The 19687-nt window shown below is 37.9% G+C and overlaps 1 protein-coding gene across 13 annotated transcripts in view; it reads left to right on the plus strand.

Moving 5' to 3' along the window:
* The window catches only part of KLHL3 (kelch like family member 3), a 271050-nt gene that overhangs the window by 21394 nt on the left and 229969 nt on the right, over positions 1-19687 (plus strand). For all 13 annotated transcript variants that reach the window (XM_072728520.1, XM_072728519.1, XM_072728521.1 and 10 more), the window contains exon 2: positions 6144-6298. Coding sequence is in view for 1 of the 13 variants with exons in the window: in XM_072728518.1 (XP_072584619.1) it covers positions 6252-6298 (47 nt within the window). In the remaining 12 variants the exon portion in view is untranslated. The remainder of the gene's footprint in view (positions 1-6143; positions 6299-19687) is intronic.

Here is a 19687-nt window from a genome sequence, read left to right on the forward strand (position 1 = left end):
TTTAAAGCATATCTATTTATTAACCTCCTTCATGGGTGCTCCAGTATTGATTTAATTACCATGTACATTAAGGTCCAATTGATGTTTGAACGCTTATGAGCCATATAAAATTCTTCACAGCTGACCATGTAGGTGTATCTTACTTTGGTGTTCAGAGAAAGTTTGATAATTGCTTCCTGGGCACACAGCCATTACTTAGTGGAAAAGGCACACTAGACTGGACGAGTAGGTGTTTGCCTACCAAGTCTTATTTCAGGAATTTCCCAAAATATTTCTCTACATCTGCTTACTGATATTTCAGATTCCATTAATAGGGACAAAGTGTTTTAATCCAAATTAGGGAGACTTAAAATGTAAGTGCAAGTGACAATCAAAGTAGCAAGAATAACCAACAAGTAATAGCATTTACTATGAGTAGGGCTTTGATGTAAGCACTTTAAGTATGGTATATGTGACTGATACTTGGTTCAGAATGGTATGGAAGAGGGGATACTAGATTTGAGGTATCTTAGTACCTAAAAGTTTAAGTTGTTATCCTACCAGGTGAGTAGGGAAGATGCCCAGGACAAACTATGAAGTTCCTAACTTTGCCTAGGGTAGATTCTAAACATACTATAGTTGAGGAATTTTAGTTCCATTTACTGTTTATCCTTTAAGCTTTATCTCTTTTCTTGCCCTATGCCTGTGTAAGATGTAATGTTGATTTCAGTGTAGTAGCTCTGTGGTACGTCTAGTCTAAAGTTCTTGCCACAGTAAGGGGGTCAAGGACTGATTTTATAAAGGTAAAGAAAGTCTTTGAAGGCCCCATGCTCAATATAATGGTCTATATTTAATAATCTGTTATGGATCTACTTTTCTACTTTATAATGGTTGGTTTACTTTTTTGAATGGTGTTTTGTTTCCTCACAAATATGGCTATTTGAAGGTTTAGTTGCTTATTTAAGAAAAATTGTCCCAAAACTGAAAGAATCCATAAGATGTCACGTGAGTAAACTATATTCCAACCTATCTTCAAAGACAACCTTTTCCATTTATGTCTCTGAATTATCAGTAAGGGCCTCTGGTGAATCATTCTAGTGCCTAACAATATGTAGGTAACTTCCTACTGTCTCACTGAACCATCTCTTGGTGCATGTTAGGGGAATTCTTTATTGTCCTGTCGTCAGTGGAAGGATGGCTTGGCTATTTAGCTGTCACTCATTCATCCCTTTTTTGTTTATAGCTCTTGTTTTTTTAAAACAATACACACATACACACACTATTGTAAAATGGTGCTTGGAGGTTTGTTTAAAGTCAGATGTCAAATGTATGTGATGAGGCTACTTTCTGTTGTATCAACTGAGAAGGCAAATGCTACATTGCAGATGAAAGAAGTAATGAGTGAAGACCACTTCATTTATTTTCAGGTTATGCATAATTCACTATCATTACTGGAGTTCTGTCCTACTGTAGCACTTGTAATTTGAAATCTCCTTTTGAGCACTTGATTTGATCTTGTATTCTTTTCAAGCGAGAAATAATGGACATTACACTAGGTTTGGACCCCAGCAGTAAAAATGGTTACATTACTTTTGTTAATGTTCTATAATGTTGTAGACCCATTAATCTTATTATCTGTATTGGAGGCCTGAGTGTAAGTGCCCACTATGCCGTATACCATATACTTGCTATGTAACTTTAGACAAGTTGCTTAAACTCTCTGAGCTTTAATAATTAACTGAAAAACAAAGATAGTATCTGTTTTACTAACCTAATCAGAGGCTTGCTGAGAGACTCAAATGAAACAAGAAATCATATAATGGACTCTTACATGGTTTAATGTATCTCTTCAACCAAGTTAAATGTTTTCTGAGGGAGGCACTGTTTATTTTTTATCTTAGCCTGGGACATTGTGGGTCATAGTTGACATTCAGTAAAAACTGGCTAACTTTTTTGGAACTTGCATTAATTTTTTTTCACAGATGATTTTTTTAATGAAAAAGATGGTCATCTCCTATGAAAGATCACATAAATTTAATGTCTTTTTAGGTCTTAAAGGCTCACTACTAAACATAGGTAGTCATGGAGAAAAGTTTTAGATATCTGTGTTGGCTGTCTTCTCAAGGGAAGTCTCACACCGAAACTGACATAAAAGCATAGAATGTGCTTAATAAATATTTGTTGAATAAATTGCAGTCTTTTGTCTCACACACTCATTCTTCTTTGACCTCATGAAAAATCTTTATTTAGAAGGGTAGCTATATCCAGGCAACTAGAGATCCCAGAAGGTAAAGGGGTTCCAGGAGACCAACTGAGAAATGACAGTCATAGACTGTTACTGGAGATTCATTGATCCTAAGAAAAAAAATGCAGTGAAGTAATGGCGACTGTTATGAATCCCTACTCTGTACTTCACATATGTTGGATATCTGTTAATACAAACTCTCCAAGTACAAACTCTTTCCTTCACTGTCTTCATTGTAAGAAAAATGTGGAGGAAGTACCTATCTCCAGGTCATAGAAGAATGGTGAAACAGCCCTCAAAAGTATCAGCCAGTCGGGATGCCTGGGTGGCTCAGTGGTTGGGCTTCTGCCTTGCCCAGGCTGTGATCCCGGGATTGAGTCCTGTATTGGGCTCCCTTCAAAGAGCCTGCTTCTCCCTCTGCCTGTGTGTCTGCCTCTCTTCTGTGTGTCTCTTATGAATAAATAAATAAAATCTTAAAAAAAAAGTCAGCCAGTCATCTACAATTTTAGTCATTTGCAGAATAAGGAACTTCCATGTAGGTGACCTCCATTCCTTTCCTCTCTAATGTGATAAATTTATTCACTTGATAGACCCAGATACTACTCAAGAAATCTTTTCTTCAAAGATAATTCATTATCTACATTTAATTATACTAGAAAACAGTCAGGAATGTTTATTTATTAGGTTTTATTAAAGGTATTTAACCTAAATTCAACCTAAAGGTAACTTTAGATTTGTAAAATATTCGGTGTACTATGTTAGACATTGGTAAAACAAAAATTTTAAATGACTCTTTTAAGTATCAGGTCCTCCACCACCCCAGTCCCTCTTTTGGTTTGAGGTTTGTGTTTGGGGGTTGGGGATGATGGTGGATTGTTCTGAATATAGCCTGGTTGGCAAATTCACCTACTGAATTATCTTTCCATTTGTATACTTGCCTTCTAAATGCAAGGACAATTCTGTACGTTTTCTAAGACAACAAGAAGAAACCTGTATCACAAGATGTTTTATGTGTTTATATTGAGATAGAACCCTGAATTATTTTGGGGGAAAAGATTCTACTTATTCAAAGTTTTGTGCTATTTTAGCACTGCTATTTTTTTTTTCCCCCAGCAAGTCTCTGTAACAAACCTTGAAATGTGAATCTAAGCACATGATTTACTGTTTCAGCCCTGGTGAAAGATTTGATGGAGGGCAAGGGAGAAATGACAGAATTAAGTGATTCAGCTCAGAAGGCAAGTGCCCTAAGAGCAGGAACTTTGTCCTGTCCACTGTTGTATCTGCAGGACCAAGAACATTTGTTGAATGAGCAGAGTGTGAGGTCTGTCTGCCCTTACCATTGTGGTTGTAGCTCAGGGAAATTTTCATTGCAGAGATCCTCTTTTGGAACCTGGATCTCATGTTCATTGAAACTGGCTGGTTCAGTAATAGTTGAAGTAATGTTCATTGGGATATCATCTGGACTTTTGTCCTTTGTGTGGGTATCATTGCTCCAGGGAAAGGAGGCCAGTTTTGGAGAAAGTTTCCTCATGGGTAATGTTGGAGAACTCTCTGATTTCTCCACTTCTTTTCCTCCTGAAAAATATAATTATGTACCTTAGATAGAAACAGAATCTTCCTCCTCCTCTTGGCTGAATTGGAGCAAAGAGATTCTGAAAAGTAGTTACCTGGGGAAATGAAGAGTCTTGCTGTGGAGACTGCAGTCCCAGCCTCATTTTCTGCAACGCACTTGAATTCCCCAGCATTTTCAGGAAATGCTTCTGTGATAATCAAGGTGCAGACTTCCTCTGGCAAGACAAGAGATTCAACTTGACCAGAGTATTTGGAGACCCCAAATTAACAAATAGTGTGGAGGAATGTCAGGAAAGTAGGTACTAGAAATACAAATCTCAGTATTTCTGAGATTTAAAAAAAAATCCATCTGATTAGACTTGTTATTTTTGAGTGAGCTCCTGAAGATACATCTTAAAAATGCAACCTAAAACAATCCCAACAATGTGCCTATCAACTGTCTGACACATCTGCTTACCACTGTGAGTTCAAGGTCCTATAGACAAATTTTCTGAGCCGACCTAAAAATTGTCATTGCCAGGATAGTTTGTTAGTATAGTAATAGCCACATTGTGATGAGCATTACACCTACTTCTTGGACAGCCAACAACTTGGATGTTTGATGTCAGCATACCTCTTTACTGCCTCTCTGTAGAGCTCATGAGTCCCAGATTAGAGGATGAATACATGCTCTATGAGTGCAAAGACCTCCTCAGTGCCCAGAATGGAATGTGGTATCCTCTGAACTAAGTTGAGTGAATGAATAGATGAATAAATACACTGACAAATCCCAGTTATTTTGCTGCTTTTGTTGTGCCAGCTCAAGAGTTGTTATAGGATAGCCTCAAAACTACTCAAGAAGGCAAAGTGATAAAGGACACAAAGTCTTCTGATGGTAATTTCGACTTAATCATTTATTGTCAAGATGTTGAAAAATTGGGGACGCCTGGGCAGTCGGTTAAACGTCTGCCTTCAGCTCAGATTGGGATCTCAGGGTCTTGGGATCGAGCCCTGTCAGGCTCCTCGCTCAGTGGGGAGCCTGCTTCTCCCTCTCCCTCTCTCCTACTTTCCCTGCTTGAACTCTCTCTCTGAAATCAATCAGTCTTAAAAAAGATGAAAAATTGTGCTTACCGGGAACGGATGATAAAGAAGCTTCTGAAAAATAAAACAAGGGAATAGAGAATTTAAAAGTTGATAGTTAATTTAATTTGGAGAAGGGACTATGTGTATATGATAAATACCTTGAATAAATAAAGCATATACAAGATTGACTGTAATCTGGAGTCACAGATTATAAACTGTGTGGAAACCCAGAAAAAATACATGATGGAATGAACACTTGGCAGGGTGCCAGAAAAACTGTATTTTTGTCTTTGCTCTGTGATTTTGTGAAAATTACTTCTCTGGGCTCTAGTTCTTCATCTCTAACGTGAAGAAATTATCTGTTCTCTGAATGGGAACCAATTACTGAACCCCTGGTCCTGTGGTGCTCTCTTTTTCCCAAGAAAATATTTTCTTTTAATCTAATTAAAATACAGGTGAATATTACATTATAAATGTAGTATTACTGTAGAAAAAATATACAAAAGATTAATAATTTGGGTGGTGTGGGCATGAGTGACTTAAAATTTCTTCTTTATGCTAATACTACATTGTGTAATAGAGGTTTTTCTTCCCTGGATGTGATGTGCAAAAGTTCAGTTGTGCTTTATCAGTATTTAAGTGAATACATTTTCTTCACTTGTGGTGAGAACTATTTTGGGCTTGAACCCTGGCTACAGCATTTATTAGCTTTGTAACCATGGGTAAGGCATTTAATAGTTTTGATTTCAGTTTTCTTATAAATTGGAGATAACAATGCACACTTCAAAATTTTGACGTGAAGACTGAATGAAAGGTTGCTTATAAAGTTTAAACTTCATGTTTAGCATGAAGTATGTCGTCATACTTGTTATTCTCTAAATTTACATTAGGTAACATTAATAAAGTAGAAAGCTATACATCACTATTTGTTTTACTCTAAAAAATGTTTATTCTCACATTTCTTGTTTATATGTTAAAAACTCATTAAGAAAATAGTTAATTTATGAAAATAAACCAGTCTTTTCACAGCTTTTAAAACTATTGTTTCATCAAAGAAACACTGCTGTCTTTTCTGATTGTATTGAGGAATCCTTTAGATTTGAAATCATAATTATTTAACAATAGAAATTTCTGAGCCTGTAACAAGTCAGCTATTAAACTTTAAAACATGAATTAGATTTCAGGGTTAATTGAAATTAAAAAGCAAATTGAAAAGCTTATCACAATACTTCTCAAAATCTGGAAGTCCTCAGAGTCTGCTATCTGCTCTTTCTCTCTGTACCAGTGAATTTGAACTGTGGTTGTTGCCTGGACTCGGCATTCAAATGCGACAAACTGACCGCTGGTTGTAGAAATGTCTTGAAGATGCTGAAGAACAAACAGAATTCACAGAATGGAAGAAACTTTCACCATATACAATGATTTGGAATGCCAGTTTCAGTAAGTATGCTTTTTGCCAAAATTGTTGACAACCCTTCTGAACTTTAATCAAAACAAGGAGTTGCTGGGATTTTCTAGTGCTTTATAGTGTGCTTTACAGTCATGTATAAGTTATCTTTACCTTAACTTCATAGAGAAAGTTATTACTCATTTCCCCAAGGGCCATTTTTCAAAATATGAAACAGAGTAGTTGAAAACTCTCACCTTTGCTTCATTGAGTACACGTACAGTCATAGATATAACCTTCATTATCAGTCAGATAGTGTGGGCAGTATTGTATTTGTTAAAGATCCTGAATCATGACTTAGAGGACTGGACCAGTATCTCAACTCTGCCACTAGCTGGTTGAAGCCAATCATAGGAACAAACTCAGAAACTCTTAACCTCTGTGGAACTCAGGTACTTTTATCTGCAAAATAGGGCTGGCAAGATACTCAGCCTTTCTTGAGGTTTTGAAGCTCACTTCAGGTAAATAATCTGAGGACTTTCTTTAAGGAGTGAAAAGTTACATTGTTACATAAAAGTCTATAAAAATAGGTGGTTTGGTCTCCCAGAGCACAGATGAATGGGTGGCATTTGTGGTAAATATGGCTGTTAAATTCGGATCTCCCTTCTCCTGTTTGCAGCTGCAGAGTCCTCTAGAATCTAGAATAACCTTACAGGTTATAACTTGGCTGAGAGGGAGTATTCTGAGGTCCTTCTACCAGATGAGACACAGTGACCACCAGCCCTGTTACCCAAGGAGGAAATAAATATTGCTTTGCTTATTGACTGCCTCAAAAAAGTGTTTTATGGCTAGTTGGGAGAATCAGATGAACCTTGTAGTCAGGTAGAGCAGCGTCTGCATGGGGAGGACAGTCTGAGCATCGCCCTTCAGAGCTACGGATTGATGACAGCAAAAGCCTAAGTATAGGAAAGACCCTGAGTTGCTCTGTGACATTGAACAGTAATTTCACCCCTTCTGGGACTCAGTTTTCTGATACATAAAATAATAATTTCTGAGGTTCTTTTTAGTTTCTCCTTTTCCTTCTCACCCTTTTGATGATGCCCACAATTTATTGATAAAATCCTAACTGCACCGTGCAGGATGGATAGATTACCTTGGTGAACACAGGGGCCACAACATAGGTGGATCCGGATAGGCTACTGCAGGGACTCTGCATCTGGTTTAAGAAAAAGAGACCCTGTCATCCATACAGCCAAGGCCCTGAGACCTAGGAGGATCGTGCTAATGAGCCAACCGAATCAGTAGTTGGTAGTAGTTGCACCCAGTGAGTTTTAGCTGCTACCAGTGGGTAGTAGTTGCACCCAGTGAGTTTTAGCATGCTACCAGCCATACCCCAAGTGTCCTCTTTGAAAAGGATAATGCTTCTAATTTAAATGTCATTTTGCTTATCTGCTCCAGTGCCACCCTTTTTACCTCCCTGTCTCCATCATTCCATTAGCTGAGATGGTGAAATATAACACCGAGCAATTAATTTGAGAAATGAACTTTGGCAGTTATTTAGAGACTGCATATAAAAGGCATAAATAACTTGTAAATTTGACTGACTAGATATTTTCCCCCTAGATTTTTATACAGTTGCTTTTGTCTGTTAGGTTTCTGTAAAAGCATCTCCCCTCCCCCACTTTTTAATTAAAAGGGAATTCATTCCATGAATAGTTGCAATACTCTGTTATGGACTAAACTCCTAGAAACCAACTGTCTCTTATGGTTTGGCACATAGACAAATGGTCAACCCACAGAACTACCATGGGGTTATTTCTGAGATCAATGAATTTCTTTTCTTATTCTATTTGAGGTCATACAGCTGGAGGCTCTGTTCATGTATACTTTTCAAGAAAGTTAGGTTGATTCCTTTTTCTCTGGGCCTCTGTCTCCATTCCTGGGACCTCTCAGAAGGCTTTTAAAACTGAACATACCCTTTGGGAGTCAATACACAATGGTTGAACTAAGGTAGAGTAACTTGATCTGATGTTGGAGGTTTCATTAACCAGGGAACCGATGGTCAAAGAAACTCTAGTGGTTTTCTTCTTTATCCTATTGTGGAAACAAAACCAAACACAGTCCGGTGAAAGATTAGAGGCAGCTTTGATAGAAATGCCTCACTGTATTCATTTGGCATGTATCACATTTTTACTTATAGTCCTTATTTTTTTGATTTGCATAATAATTTCCAATTTTTTTCTTTTTGAACAGTTAGTGGATTATGGTTCTTAATAGTTTTGCTTTAAATTTTATATGTCTTAGTCTGATAATCAGTGAGCTGTTACTAAACACAAATTATGCAGAGGAAATAATATATAAGGCAAATAATCACTTGAAATTTGGGAAATTTTGGGGGTTTTTTTTGGTTATTTTTTTTAAAGTAGAATTTCCTGTATATTCGTATGACAACAAATGCACATTCACATGCATGTTCTATACTTACTCTGACATTTCTGTAGCATATTCCAAGCACAATTAGAGAGAGAAACGTTTTCTTCCCACTTCTCTTCTAAGAAAGAGAAAAAAGAAATTCTGTGTGGATCTCCTTGTAATTTAATAAACTGTGGTTCCACTTGTATTGTATGCACAGTACAACTAGCAAATTAGTTACAGGTAGCAGATCAATCCAGAATGTCTGAATTCTTGACTAAACATGGGACTACTTTAATATTCCTAATTTTAAAAATCCAGATGTTTACCTTTACAGAGCTATAGTAGTTGCACCCAGAACAGGTATTTAGTTCTCCAAAGCAGCATTTTATAGGGCAGATATTGTTGTCTTGTGAATTTGTGTTTTGGTCTGACGTCTTCAGTATATTTATTTTTAAAATTTTATTTATTTCAGAGAGAGAGAGAGAGAGAGCACAAATGGTGGGGAAGAGCAGAGGGAGAGGGAGAAGCAGACTCCTTGCTGAGTGGAGAGCCTGACATGGGGCTCAATCTCAGGACCCTGGGATCATGACCCAAGCTGAAGGCAGATACCTGAGCCACCCAGGCGCCCCAGCATATTTGTTACAATAGGAAATCTGTTGACAGATTGCTGCAATGAAGGATATTGTCAATGTTCATATTATCTCTATATAAGTACTCAGTAGAGAAATCTATCTCAATTCTGAATATCGAGAATAATCAGGGGCACTTGGGCGGCTCAGTCAGTTAAGCTTCCAACTCTTGGTTTCTGCTCAGGTCATGATCTCAGGGTTGTAAGATTGAGTCCCATGTTAGGCTCCCTGCTCAGTATGGAGTCTGCTTGAGGTTTTATCTCCTTCTCTCCCTCACCCAGGTGCCTCCACACACACACACGATCTCTCTCAAATAAATAAATAAAATATTTAAAAAAACCGTATAATTACGTTTCTGTGCTTCTAGCTTAGTTTTTCCTCACAGATACTGGAAATCTTAGTATTGGTTATATTTCCTCTCTGTTAGCTATTTGAAAGTCTGGTGTTCATCTCATAGCCAGTAATTCAACAGAGTTTGAAGTCAGGATCTTCTAAATTTGTAACCTGATATTTTTTCCTCACTATACACCTCTAATGATTTATTTATCTAAATTGATAGTTAGATCACATGACCCCATAAAGAACTTCTATGTTATTTCCAGGTGAAAGAGATAGGTTGGAAGTTATATAGACCAGCCTGAATAACAAAACACTATAATTTTCAGAAAGCCATTGGCTTATGTAAATAGACTATTTGAAATTGTACTTATTCCAGAAAAACCTAGTCTGTAATGTGACTTTATACTACAGTGCTTTAATGAAAAAATTACTTCCTGCTTAAAAAAATCTTGTACATACAATGTTTGACATCATCCATTTGTATTAGATTTATCTAATATCCTTTTAATCTTAATATATAGTGTCATAATTCTTGCTGGCTTTTTCAGTCTTTAAAAACTCCCTTAATTTGAAGTTTAATAACCATTTTGTGCTTAATTTGCTTTAGGCTAAAATTTCAGCCATGTAAAAGATGTGCTAATACTATTTCATGCTTCATTTCTAAAGGTGGACAGTGGCTACAGAATGTACATATTATTATGTAGAAAGCATCCCATAGCCATTCAGTAGTGAGGAATGCTCTGGGATCAGATTGTCAGATTGTGATCCCATGGGTCATGAGATTGAGCCCCATGTCAGATTCCCTGCTCAGCAGTGAGTCTGCTTGAACATTCTCTTCTTTTCCCCCCTCTGACTGTGGTCACCCGCACACACTCACTCTCTCTCTCAAATAAATAAATAAGTCCTTTTAAAAAAAGCGAAAATACATTACATTTACTACTGTCTGTATATAGTATTTTATAATTTGTCAGATTAAAAAAAAAATCTGGGGCAACCCCAGTGGCTCAGCAGTTTAGTGCTGCCTGCAGCCCTGGGTTTGATCCTGGAGACCCGGGATCGAGTCCCACGTCGGGCTCCTTGAATGGAGCCTGCTTCTCCCTCTACCTGTGTCTCTGCCTTTCTCTGTGTGTCTCTCATGAATAAATAAATAAAATCTTTAAAAAAATCTGTGAACTAGAACTGCCTTTTCTTTTTTGAAAGGGCAATTATTCTTTTGTAGTTCAGAAAAAGATGAGTTCAGTTCTGTGAGTATACATGTGCTAGAGGAATCACAGACATGCATAGATTACCTTTATGTCCAAAATTGATCATAGTATACCTATAAACTGTCGAAACAGGGCAGAATCAAACTTGAAAGTGTTGGCTTTATTTATTTGACTTGAATCATTTTTGTAATGAATGAAAACTTCACAAACACTTCAGGTTTTGAACTGTAGACGACTTCCTGATGTCTCCTATGCCAGGTCCCCAGGAGCAACACAAAGGAGTTACAGTTAGCTGACACAAACTGTATGAAAAGATAAGTTGTGCAAAAGATGCATAATAATAATGATAATATAGAAACTACCTAAGCAGGGTCATAAGACATTAATAACATTAATGTCATAGACATTAAATAATATTCAGGGACATCACAAGACAGCACATCATCACCCAATAGGCTGTTGGAAATAAGTGCTATCACTGACAGAGACTGAAGCTCGACTGGTGTAGGAAAACTTCTCGCCCACAGTGGGACCTTCAGTTGAACTTCGAAGAATGTTAAAATTGGGAAACCAGAGATGTGTAGGTATGTGAGTTGAGAATGTGAGTTAATAGTGGTGGGGTAAAAAAAAAAAAAAATAGTGGTGGGGGATGGATAGAAAAAGGAAGTAAATGACATTTAGGGAACATTATACTGTGTGCCAGACACTGTGCTGATCTCTTTCTGTCACATGTGGAGAAAGCATCCCATAGCTGTTCAGTAGTGAGAGATGCTCTGGGTTCAGATTATCCAGATTTACTCTTAAGGTATGTTAGGCTTCTCTTTAAGTGTCATGTTTCCCAGTCTGTAAAATAGGCACAATAATAGTATTTATTTCTGGGGTTGTTTTGAGGATTAAGTGAGATAGCCCACAGAAGAACTTAATGCATGTCATGTGCCATGTTATCAGGTGCTTATTAAAGGTTAGCTGCTATTATTATTATGATCGTGGTTCTATAGAGATCCAGATGAAGTTCTACCTTTTCTCACAGGTTTCTAATTTAGTTCTCTTTGATTTTCTTTTCTTATGAACTTAAAACCTCTTTCATATGCTTTTGTTTTCATTATTTATTATTGTATATTTTCATTTAGAAGTTCCTTAAGATTAAAGATCTTTTCAAATGTGTCCCATCCTCAAAGTATCTTGCCTAGGGTTGAAACACATAGTAGGTGTGGAGATGATTGATTTCATAGATTAATGCATAGGGAGATGCTATTAATCTCCCTATTGATTAGTCTTAGGAGATGTGTGCTGTATTGTGCTGTTTCCTTCAACTCCATCCTACAAATAAAAGCAGTTGAAATAGATTCCTCCTCTTCTGATATAAGTCCTCATACCACACCAGCCATCTTAGGTGGAGTTAACCAATCACCAATCATTGCAGACCAAGAAAAGACTTTGGAAATCTTGTCTAATGACATCTTCAAAGAATAAAACTAAGGGCCAGAGAGGTTAGATTATTTGCTAAACGTCATGTAGTCTCTTGGTACAAGAGTCAGGATGAGAATATAAATCTCCTGTCTTCTAATGCAATCCATATACACTTCTAGCAAATGGATTCTGTATTACCAGATAAATGTAAAACTGGATATTAGTCTGAGTAGTTGAGCCTGTAGTGATTTTTTTCTTCTGTTAGGTACAGTGTATTCATGGTTCTGAATTCAGTGGGTAATCAAACAGTCCTTTTACTTTGTGTATAAGCTGCTTGAGGTCAGAGACTTAGTCTGTTCTGTTTTGTGTATATCCCTGGTTGCCTAGTATAGTGGAGTTGGCTGAGACTTGAGCTGAGAATGTTTGTGTGGCTTCTAGAGATTCTAACCTTGGCGTGTTAGACCCTGAAGAGAGAAACCCTGTATACATCAGGGACGCTCTGGCTGTGGTAGGAAGATAAAAATGAAATGCTTTCCCTCATGGGAAGAGAAGGATCAAATGAAAGAGTGTGCATGAAACTTTTGGGACTTCTTGGAAGAAACATACCTTATAATTAAATATAAGGTCAATTGGTTCAAGAGGCTAGAGTTTCTTCTAAGCCCCTTGGCACATGTCAAAGGAGAGCTGGAAGATATCAACAGAATAGTTTTGGTGGCACATGAGATTGAGGTGTTTTTTTTTTTTTTTTTGCCCACCCTGACATGTCCAATGTCCTAGGCTAATGAGAACAAAGAGAAGCTCCAGTCCTTATAAAGGAAATTTCAGTAATACTGGGCCTCCTAAATCCCAGATGCTTCCTGTTGTAAGTAGGAACAATCGAACTTCCTGGGCAAGGCACCAGATAGCCCATACTGTCATTTAATCCACGGAGTGAGGAGACCTGGCAGGACTTCTCCCCTGTCCCTGATCTTCCAGCCAATGAAAGGAGATGGTGATAACTAATGGAACCAAGAACTACCCAGCACTTACTTTGGGATATGCCACTGGTTAACATGAATTAGACAATCTGTGTCTGAAGATTATATAGAAAAGGATGAAAATAGGGGATCCCGGGGTGGCTCAGTGGTTTAGTGCCTGCCTTTGGCCCAGGGCGCGATCCTGGAGTCCCGGGATTGAGTCCCGCGTTGGGCTCCCTGTATGGAGCCTGCTTCTCCCTCTGTCCGTGTCTCTGCCTCTCTCTCTCTCTCTGTCTATCATGAATAAATAAAAAAGAAAAGAAAAGAAAAGGATGAAAATATAGAGAGGCCAGGTAGTTTGGGAGAGAAAGAGCACTAAGTCCTTTCAGGACTTGAGAAAAATCTACATTATGATTCTAGATTAGTCGTTAACTCGTTATATGACCTTGGGGAAGACTCTTTGGGGTCCTAGTTATTGCATATTTAATAAGAAGTGAGAAGTGAAATGGCCCCTAAGGTTTCTTCTAAGTCTGTTAGCTCTTTTTAAATATTTTTAAATTCTCAGAATCTGATTGTGCTTTAAAAATCTCTGATTTTTGTAATTACCAGAGCAGATGAAGTCACATCAGAGGATAAGAGAAAGAAAGATAAACATTGGACCTAAAAGCAGAAGTGATCAGAGTTTAGGCTGCTCTTGAACCCTGAGATTTGAAAGATGAACTGAGCCTTAGAAACTACTTAAACAGTTTAAAATGTTATTATGAAAGCAAACCTTTCAGAACTCATTTGGTTCAGTGGTAAAACAAAACTGAACACGAGAACCACTTCCAGAAAAGGATGAATTTCTAAAACAGAGTTCATTTTAAAATATTGACTTCTCTTGCTAAAGCTACTGTAGTCTTTACATTCAGTTCTCATGTATTTTCCTCTGGGGGATAGAAAAGGAGGTTTTCAGAGGAAAAAAGAAAACCAACAACCCTTTATTTGGCTGCTGTGAAATAATGCCACCCTCCAAAATATTAGAGTGAAAATGTGGATTCTCAGTACGTGTGGGCCCTCCCTACATGTGACCTGTCCTGAAGTGTTCCTTCTTGATTTTAGGTAGCACTCGGGATGTCCTTGAGAGAAAAAATAGCTAGGGATTTTACTTTCATGATGAGTTATGCTAGCAGGCTTCATGGCTCACGTAAATGGTAACCTTTGCTGAATGTAACCCTAGCTCTTTGTAAAGAGAACAGAATTAGACTCCGCCAAATGAAGAGTCCAAGACCTTGGCAGTCTTACCTTGGAAAGATTACAAGATACATAGAGATCACACAAATGAACAATGCTGATGCCCTTATAACATTGCCTGGATAGCTAGGATATCTGCAGTGTTCTACTAGCTTCATGGATATGATGTAGGTTCAATGGTTTGAAAAGTAGAATGTTAGAGTTATTTAAAAGTGTACAGCTAAGAATCTGATAGAAGCTGCATCAGGCAAAATTTGGGCAAAGAGAAGTGATATAAGGCAGATTAGCAACATAAAATGTTTTATTTTTGTTATTTTTTGTTTGAGAGAGAGCTTGCATGTGTATGTGAGTTGTGGAGGAGGGGCAAAGGAAGAGAGAATCTCAAGCAGGCTCCATGCCAAGTGTAGAGCCCAACATAGGTCTCCATCTCACAACCCTGAGGTCATGACCTGAGCCAAAATCAAGAGTCTGGTGCTTAACTGACTGAACCACCCAGGCATCCCTCACATGTTTTAATGTCACATGACAGTGAGAAAACTTAGTGAAATTCACACAAGAAGCTACAGTTGGTGTATCTTTACTAAGTGTTACTTATTTGACTCGAGAAGTTTACTATGCTGTTACAATACGCTTTTTTTTGTTTGCCTATTTTATGACTTAGTGTTTATTTTAAATATTTATCTTTTGCTTGATAACAAATGCCGTACTAAATAACCTATGTTCACAGAAAGCTAATTAATGTGCATTGTCTACAAAGCACCAGATACTGTGGAAGACATTATTTTCACATTATACCTAACAGAGCAAGAGGAGGAAAAAAACAGTTGATGAAAGAAGTACATGAGGCCAGTCAGAAAGGGAGTAATGAGTTGTACGTATGTGTGATGATTTCTGTCACTTTTTGAAATATGGCCCACCAGTATCAGTCCCTGTAAAAATGAATGAATTTGACTTGTGAACATACTCAGGTTTTAAGAGAAGATGATATTTGACATCCATTGAGGGTTTTTTTGTTTTGTTTTGTTTTGTTTTGGAGAGGATGAACATGCACACAAGCTGATAAGGGGTAGGTAGAGAGAGAGAATATCTCAAGCAGGATCCACACCCAGCATGGAGCCCGACTTAGGGCTGGATTTCACCACCCTGAGATCATGACCTGAGTTGAAACCAAGAGTCAGATGCCCAACCCAGTTGCCCCAATTGAGTATTTTGATGATGTTTTCAAAAAGTTCTTAAGGAAGTTTTAGTATATAGGAAGTTTTACAAATGCACTGTATCATTTCTTCCCTGTTTTTTCTAGACCATTTTCTGGCGATAGTGGGTTTTTATTTTTATTATGTCTTTGTGCTTTACCATACTACTTTCATGTTTGGCTCTGTCGTTCTTTTCCCCTTGCTTTTCAGAAAAAAGAAATAACCTGTTTTTATTTATTTTATTTTATTTTTTAAAATTTATTTATGATAGTCACACACACACAGAGAGAGAGAGGCAGAGACACAGGCAGAGGGAGAAGCAGGCTCCATGCACCGGGAGCCCGACCTGGGATTCGATCCGGGTCTCCAGGATCGCGCCCGGCGTCAAAGGCAGGTGCCAAACCGCTGCGCCACCCAGGGATCCCAAATAACCTGTTTTTATTTTCAACATGTTAAAATAATATGAAGGATAGGCTATTGCTTTCCAGATGACTAGAAATTTTTACCTGATCATACTTAATGTTTTGGGTCTTCCCCAGAATTGGTCAGATTTCTTGCTTTCACACTGTGCCAAGCAGAGTATCTGTATCAAGGAGTGTATCAGTCATGTCTTTCATGTTAGAGTAAAATACTCACTGTTATTTGGACATAGTTGACATACGATGTTACATTAATTTCACGTGTACAATGTAGGGATTCCTTTATATAACATCTCTCATATACTATTCTCATCACAAATGTAGCTACTATCTGTTACCATACGATGTTATTACAATATCATCAACTGTATATCCTGTGCTGTGCTTTTTATTTCCATGACTTAATTATTTTGTAACTGAAAGCCTGTATCTCCCACTCCCCTTCATCCATTTTGCTTATTTCCTCACCCTCCTTCCTTCTGGCAGCTGTTATTTCTCAGTATTTGTAGGTCTGACTCTGCTTTTTTGTTTATTTATATTCATTTGTGTCATTTTGTGTTATTTGTGTTATCATTGAAATCATACAATATTTGTCTTTCTCAGTCTCACTTATTTCACTTCACATAATACCCTGTAGGGCGATCCATGGTGTCAAAAATGGCAAGATCTCATCCTTTTTAATGGCTGTGTAATATTCCATTGTGTGTGATTTGTGTGTGTCTCTTTATCCATTCATCTACCTACAAAGGTATTTTAAAAGATAACTGCTACATTGTAAGTAGCATGCAGATTTCTGTTTGAATATCTGTGTATCTCAACCTTACTGTACTGTTTTTTTGGTTGTCAGGTCCACATTGTACGTGGCCTTTCTCAGAATGCTTCTCCCATCAAAAGATATAATGGTCATGATTAAAAATGTCACTACTTCCTCTCCCTGATGCTAAGATTTTTGTGGGCTTGAAAAAACTGAGACATCTCTTGAAACTTTTGCTAAGGAGTTCTTTTGGGATGTGTGGTGTTTCTCCTGTGACTTGCTATTTTAGGTCAGGGATTTGGAAAGCATTAGGTGGGTAGTTCCTTTCTGATTTGAGTATTGTCAACTGGGGCAGATGGGCCTAGAAGGTACTTTTTTCCAAGACAGTTTCCTTACTAACAAGTCTGGCAGGTTGATGCTGCTTGGTGTCCATCTTTCTGTCTTTGTTTTTCTCTTTCCACATGGTATCTCATTCTTCAGGGCCTCTTCATGTGGTTTGGGTTTTTTGTACCACAGTGGCCCTGGGGTTGTCAGATTTCTCACCCTAAGGCTTAGGGCTCTAAGAGCAGGTGTCCCAATAATAACCTTTCTCTTTTGAAGGAAAACTTCTTTTACTTTGTTCTGTTGTGATTTCTTGGACCTTCAGCTGTGGCATTACAGGAACTAGTTGCCAAAGACCCAATTTATATAATTCTTATAAAAAAATTCAGGTCTTAGGGCTCAGATACCAAGATAAACAAATGTTTGGTTTGAATTATGTGGCAAGCCACTTTTTGCTTTGCTTTGTTAGAAAACTTGGATTTAGCTCAAGATTGAGTTCAGTAGATTTTTTTTTCTTACCTGAGCATAAAATATTGAACTTGAACCAGCCCTGTGGCAAAGGAACAGTGGTGGCAGAGGCCTAGATTCTAAGAAAATAATCTTTAATACTTCCTGGCCTCATTTTTCAGCATCAGTCATGACTGTGCTGATGAGAGATGTCAGGAGAAGAGTTGCCTAGAGTTAACTGCCTTGGAAGCAATAAACCACCTTCATTCCAACTTTTGGCACAACTGCCAAATTAATGAAAGTTTATATTTTGTAAGCTCTCCCCACCTCTGTCACCGCTTGCTCGCCACAACCCTTTCTTGTAGTTAGTGTTTTCTTCCTTTAGATTGAACCTTTGAAAGCTATCACATCCTCAAGCCCACATCAAAACTGATATTTTATGTATATTGTATATATTATAAAACTATATATTTTATGTAGATCTGACAGAGTGGTTCAGACAAAGACACCAATTTCTCCGTAGGAGGTATTCTACCCCTTCTTTTGTCTTTAAGCAGTAAGAATGGTTACTTTAGCCCACATGACACCCTCTCTGGTGGTGGCAGTCTGAAGCAGGTAAGCCATTTGGCAAGTTGTCTTGGAGGTAGAGGAGTGGAGATCGCTCCTAATCTCTTTCACATCCCACTAAGTTCAGAAAAGAATGATATTTAACCTTAAAACTTTCATTTCCTTTGATGTTTAACCAAAAGCAGAGGATATTTGTCCTTTTTGATGCCACTGGCTTGAGTGTTTGAGCTTTTATTTTAAAAGATCATGCTTGATTTTTAACGGTGACTGTTCCATTTCTGTTTGCCCTGCACACATACAGAGTCATTGCCAAGAGGAATACTGTGCACAGGACAGCTAAGACTGTCATTAGCTGGGAGTCAGGTTACCTACCACATGGACAGCAGCATGTGCTAGAGTTATATGTAACTAGAAGAGTCCTAGAGAGGAGAATCTGTAGCATTAAGCAGGCTTTGCAAATAAAAAAAAAAAAGACGACTTACAGTCCTCCCTGAGTGTTGATTTTTAACAATTATAGAATGAGACTAATACCCAGACACTGTATTAACCACTTTATATGCATTGTGTCATTGAATCTTCGCAAAACCCCAAGATGTAGAGATACTATTATTTTAATTTTACAAATGAGGAAACATAAGCTTATAGAGGTCACACAAATTGCCCAGAGTCACATAGCTAGTAAGTGGTGGAGCCAGGAAAAAAATCCACATAGTCCATCCCTAGAGAGCTCTTAACCTTTCTTATAAGAAATATATTTCCTTGATCTGTGTATTTCTTGGGAAATCAGAGGAAAGGTTACCCAGGTTCTAAAGGAAAGCCTGAAGTTCAACCTTATAACTAGCTCTTGGGCTCAGGAGGGACCCTATAAAGATATGAACAGAAATGTTCATTAATAATCTTCTCATACGCTGGACAGCGAGTCAAAAACTTAACTCTGATAGTGGTTTCTGTTTCTTGTTTAGGCATATAAGAAAAATATATGTGGTGTTGAAATAAATTGAGCTGGACAGTGTACAAAAAGCTGTTTGCAAAATGTGACAGAGACATGTGGCGATTGATTGCATTTTTGGGATGTGAAATAACTTTGGGTCAAAGCCCCCAAGACCCATGTTCAGGACCTTGGCAGAGGCAGAACTGAGAATGTGTTCAGTGAATGAAAATATTTAACAGATCCGAAGGGCAGATTCTCACTAGCTCGCACTCTTTCACTATAGAGTATGATGTAATGATACCCCATTTCACTTCTCTCCAGAAAGTTCCTAAAGAATTATACACGGGAAGGAGAAGAGGATGGTGAGGACAGGTTAGCAGGACATCTTTCTCTCCTCACTTTCTTCTTTTAGCACAGTTTAATTTAGCTCATTGTCACATTGGCAGTGTTGAACTGTGTGAAAGATTGAGAAGCTAAGCACAGACTAGGGGAGAGAAGTGTGACAGTGACAAGCTCATGGAGGCAAAGGGCCGTTTTATGTGCCAGGAAGGTGGGGGAGGGGGTCATAATAGCAGATACATGTGCAGAGTGGGAGCTTTTCAGGAAGGTTGCAGAAAAGCTAG

This window comes from Vulpes vulpes, chromosome 12 (assembly GCF_048418805.1).
Source record: "Vulpes vulpes isolate BD-2025 chromosome 12, VulVul3, whole genome shotgun sequence".
In the NCBI taxonomy this organism is placed as follows: domain Eukaryota; kingdom Metazoa; phylum Chordata; class Mammalia; order Carnivora; family Canidae; genus Vulpes; species Vulpes vulpes.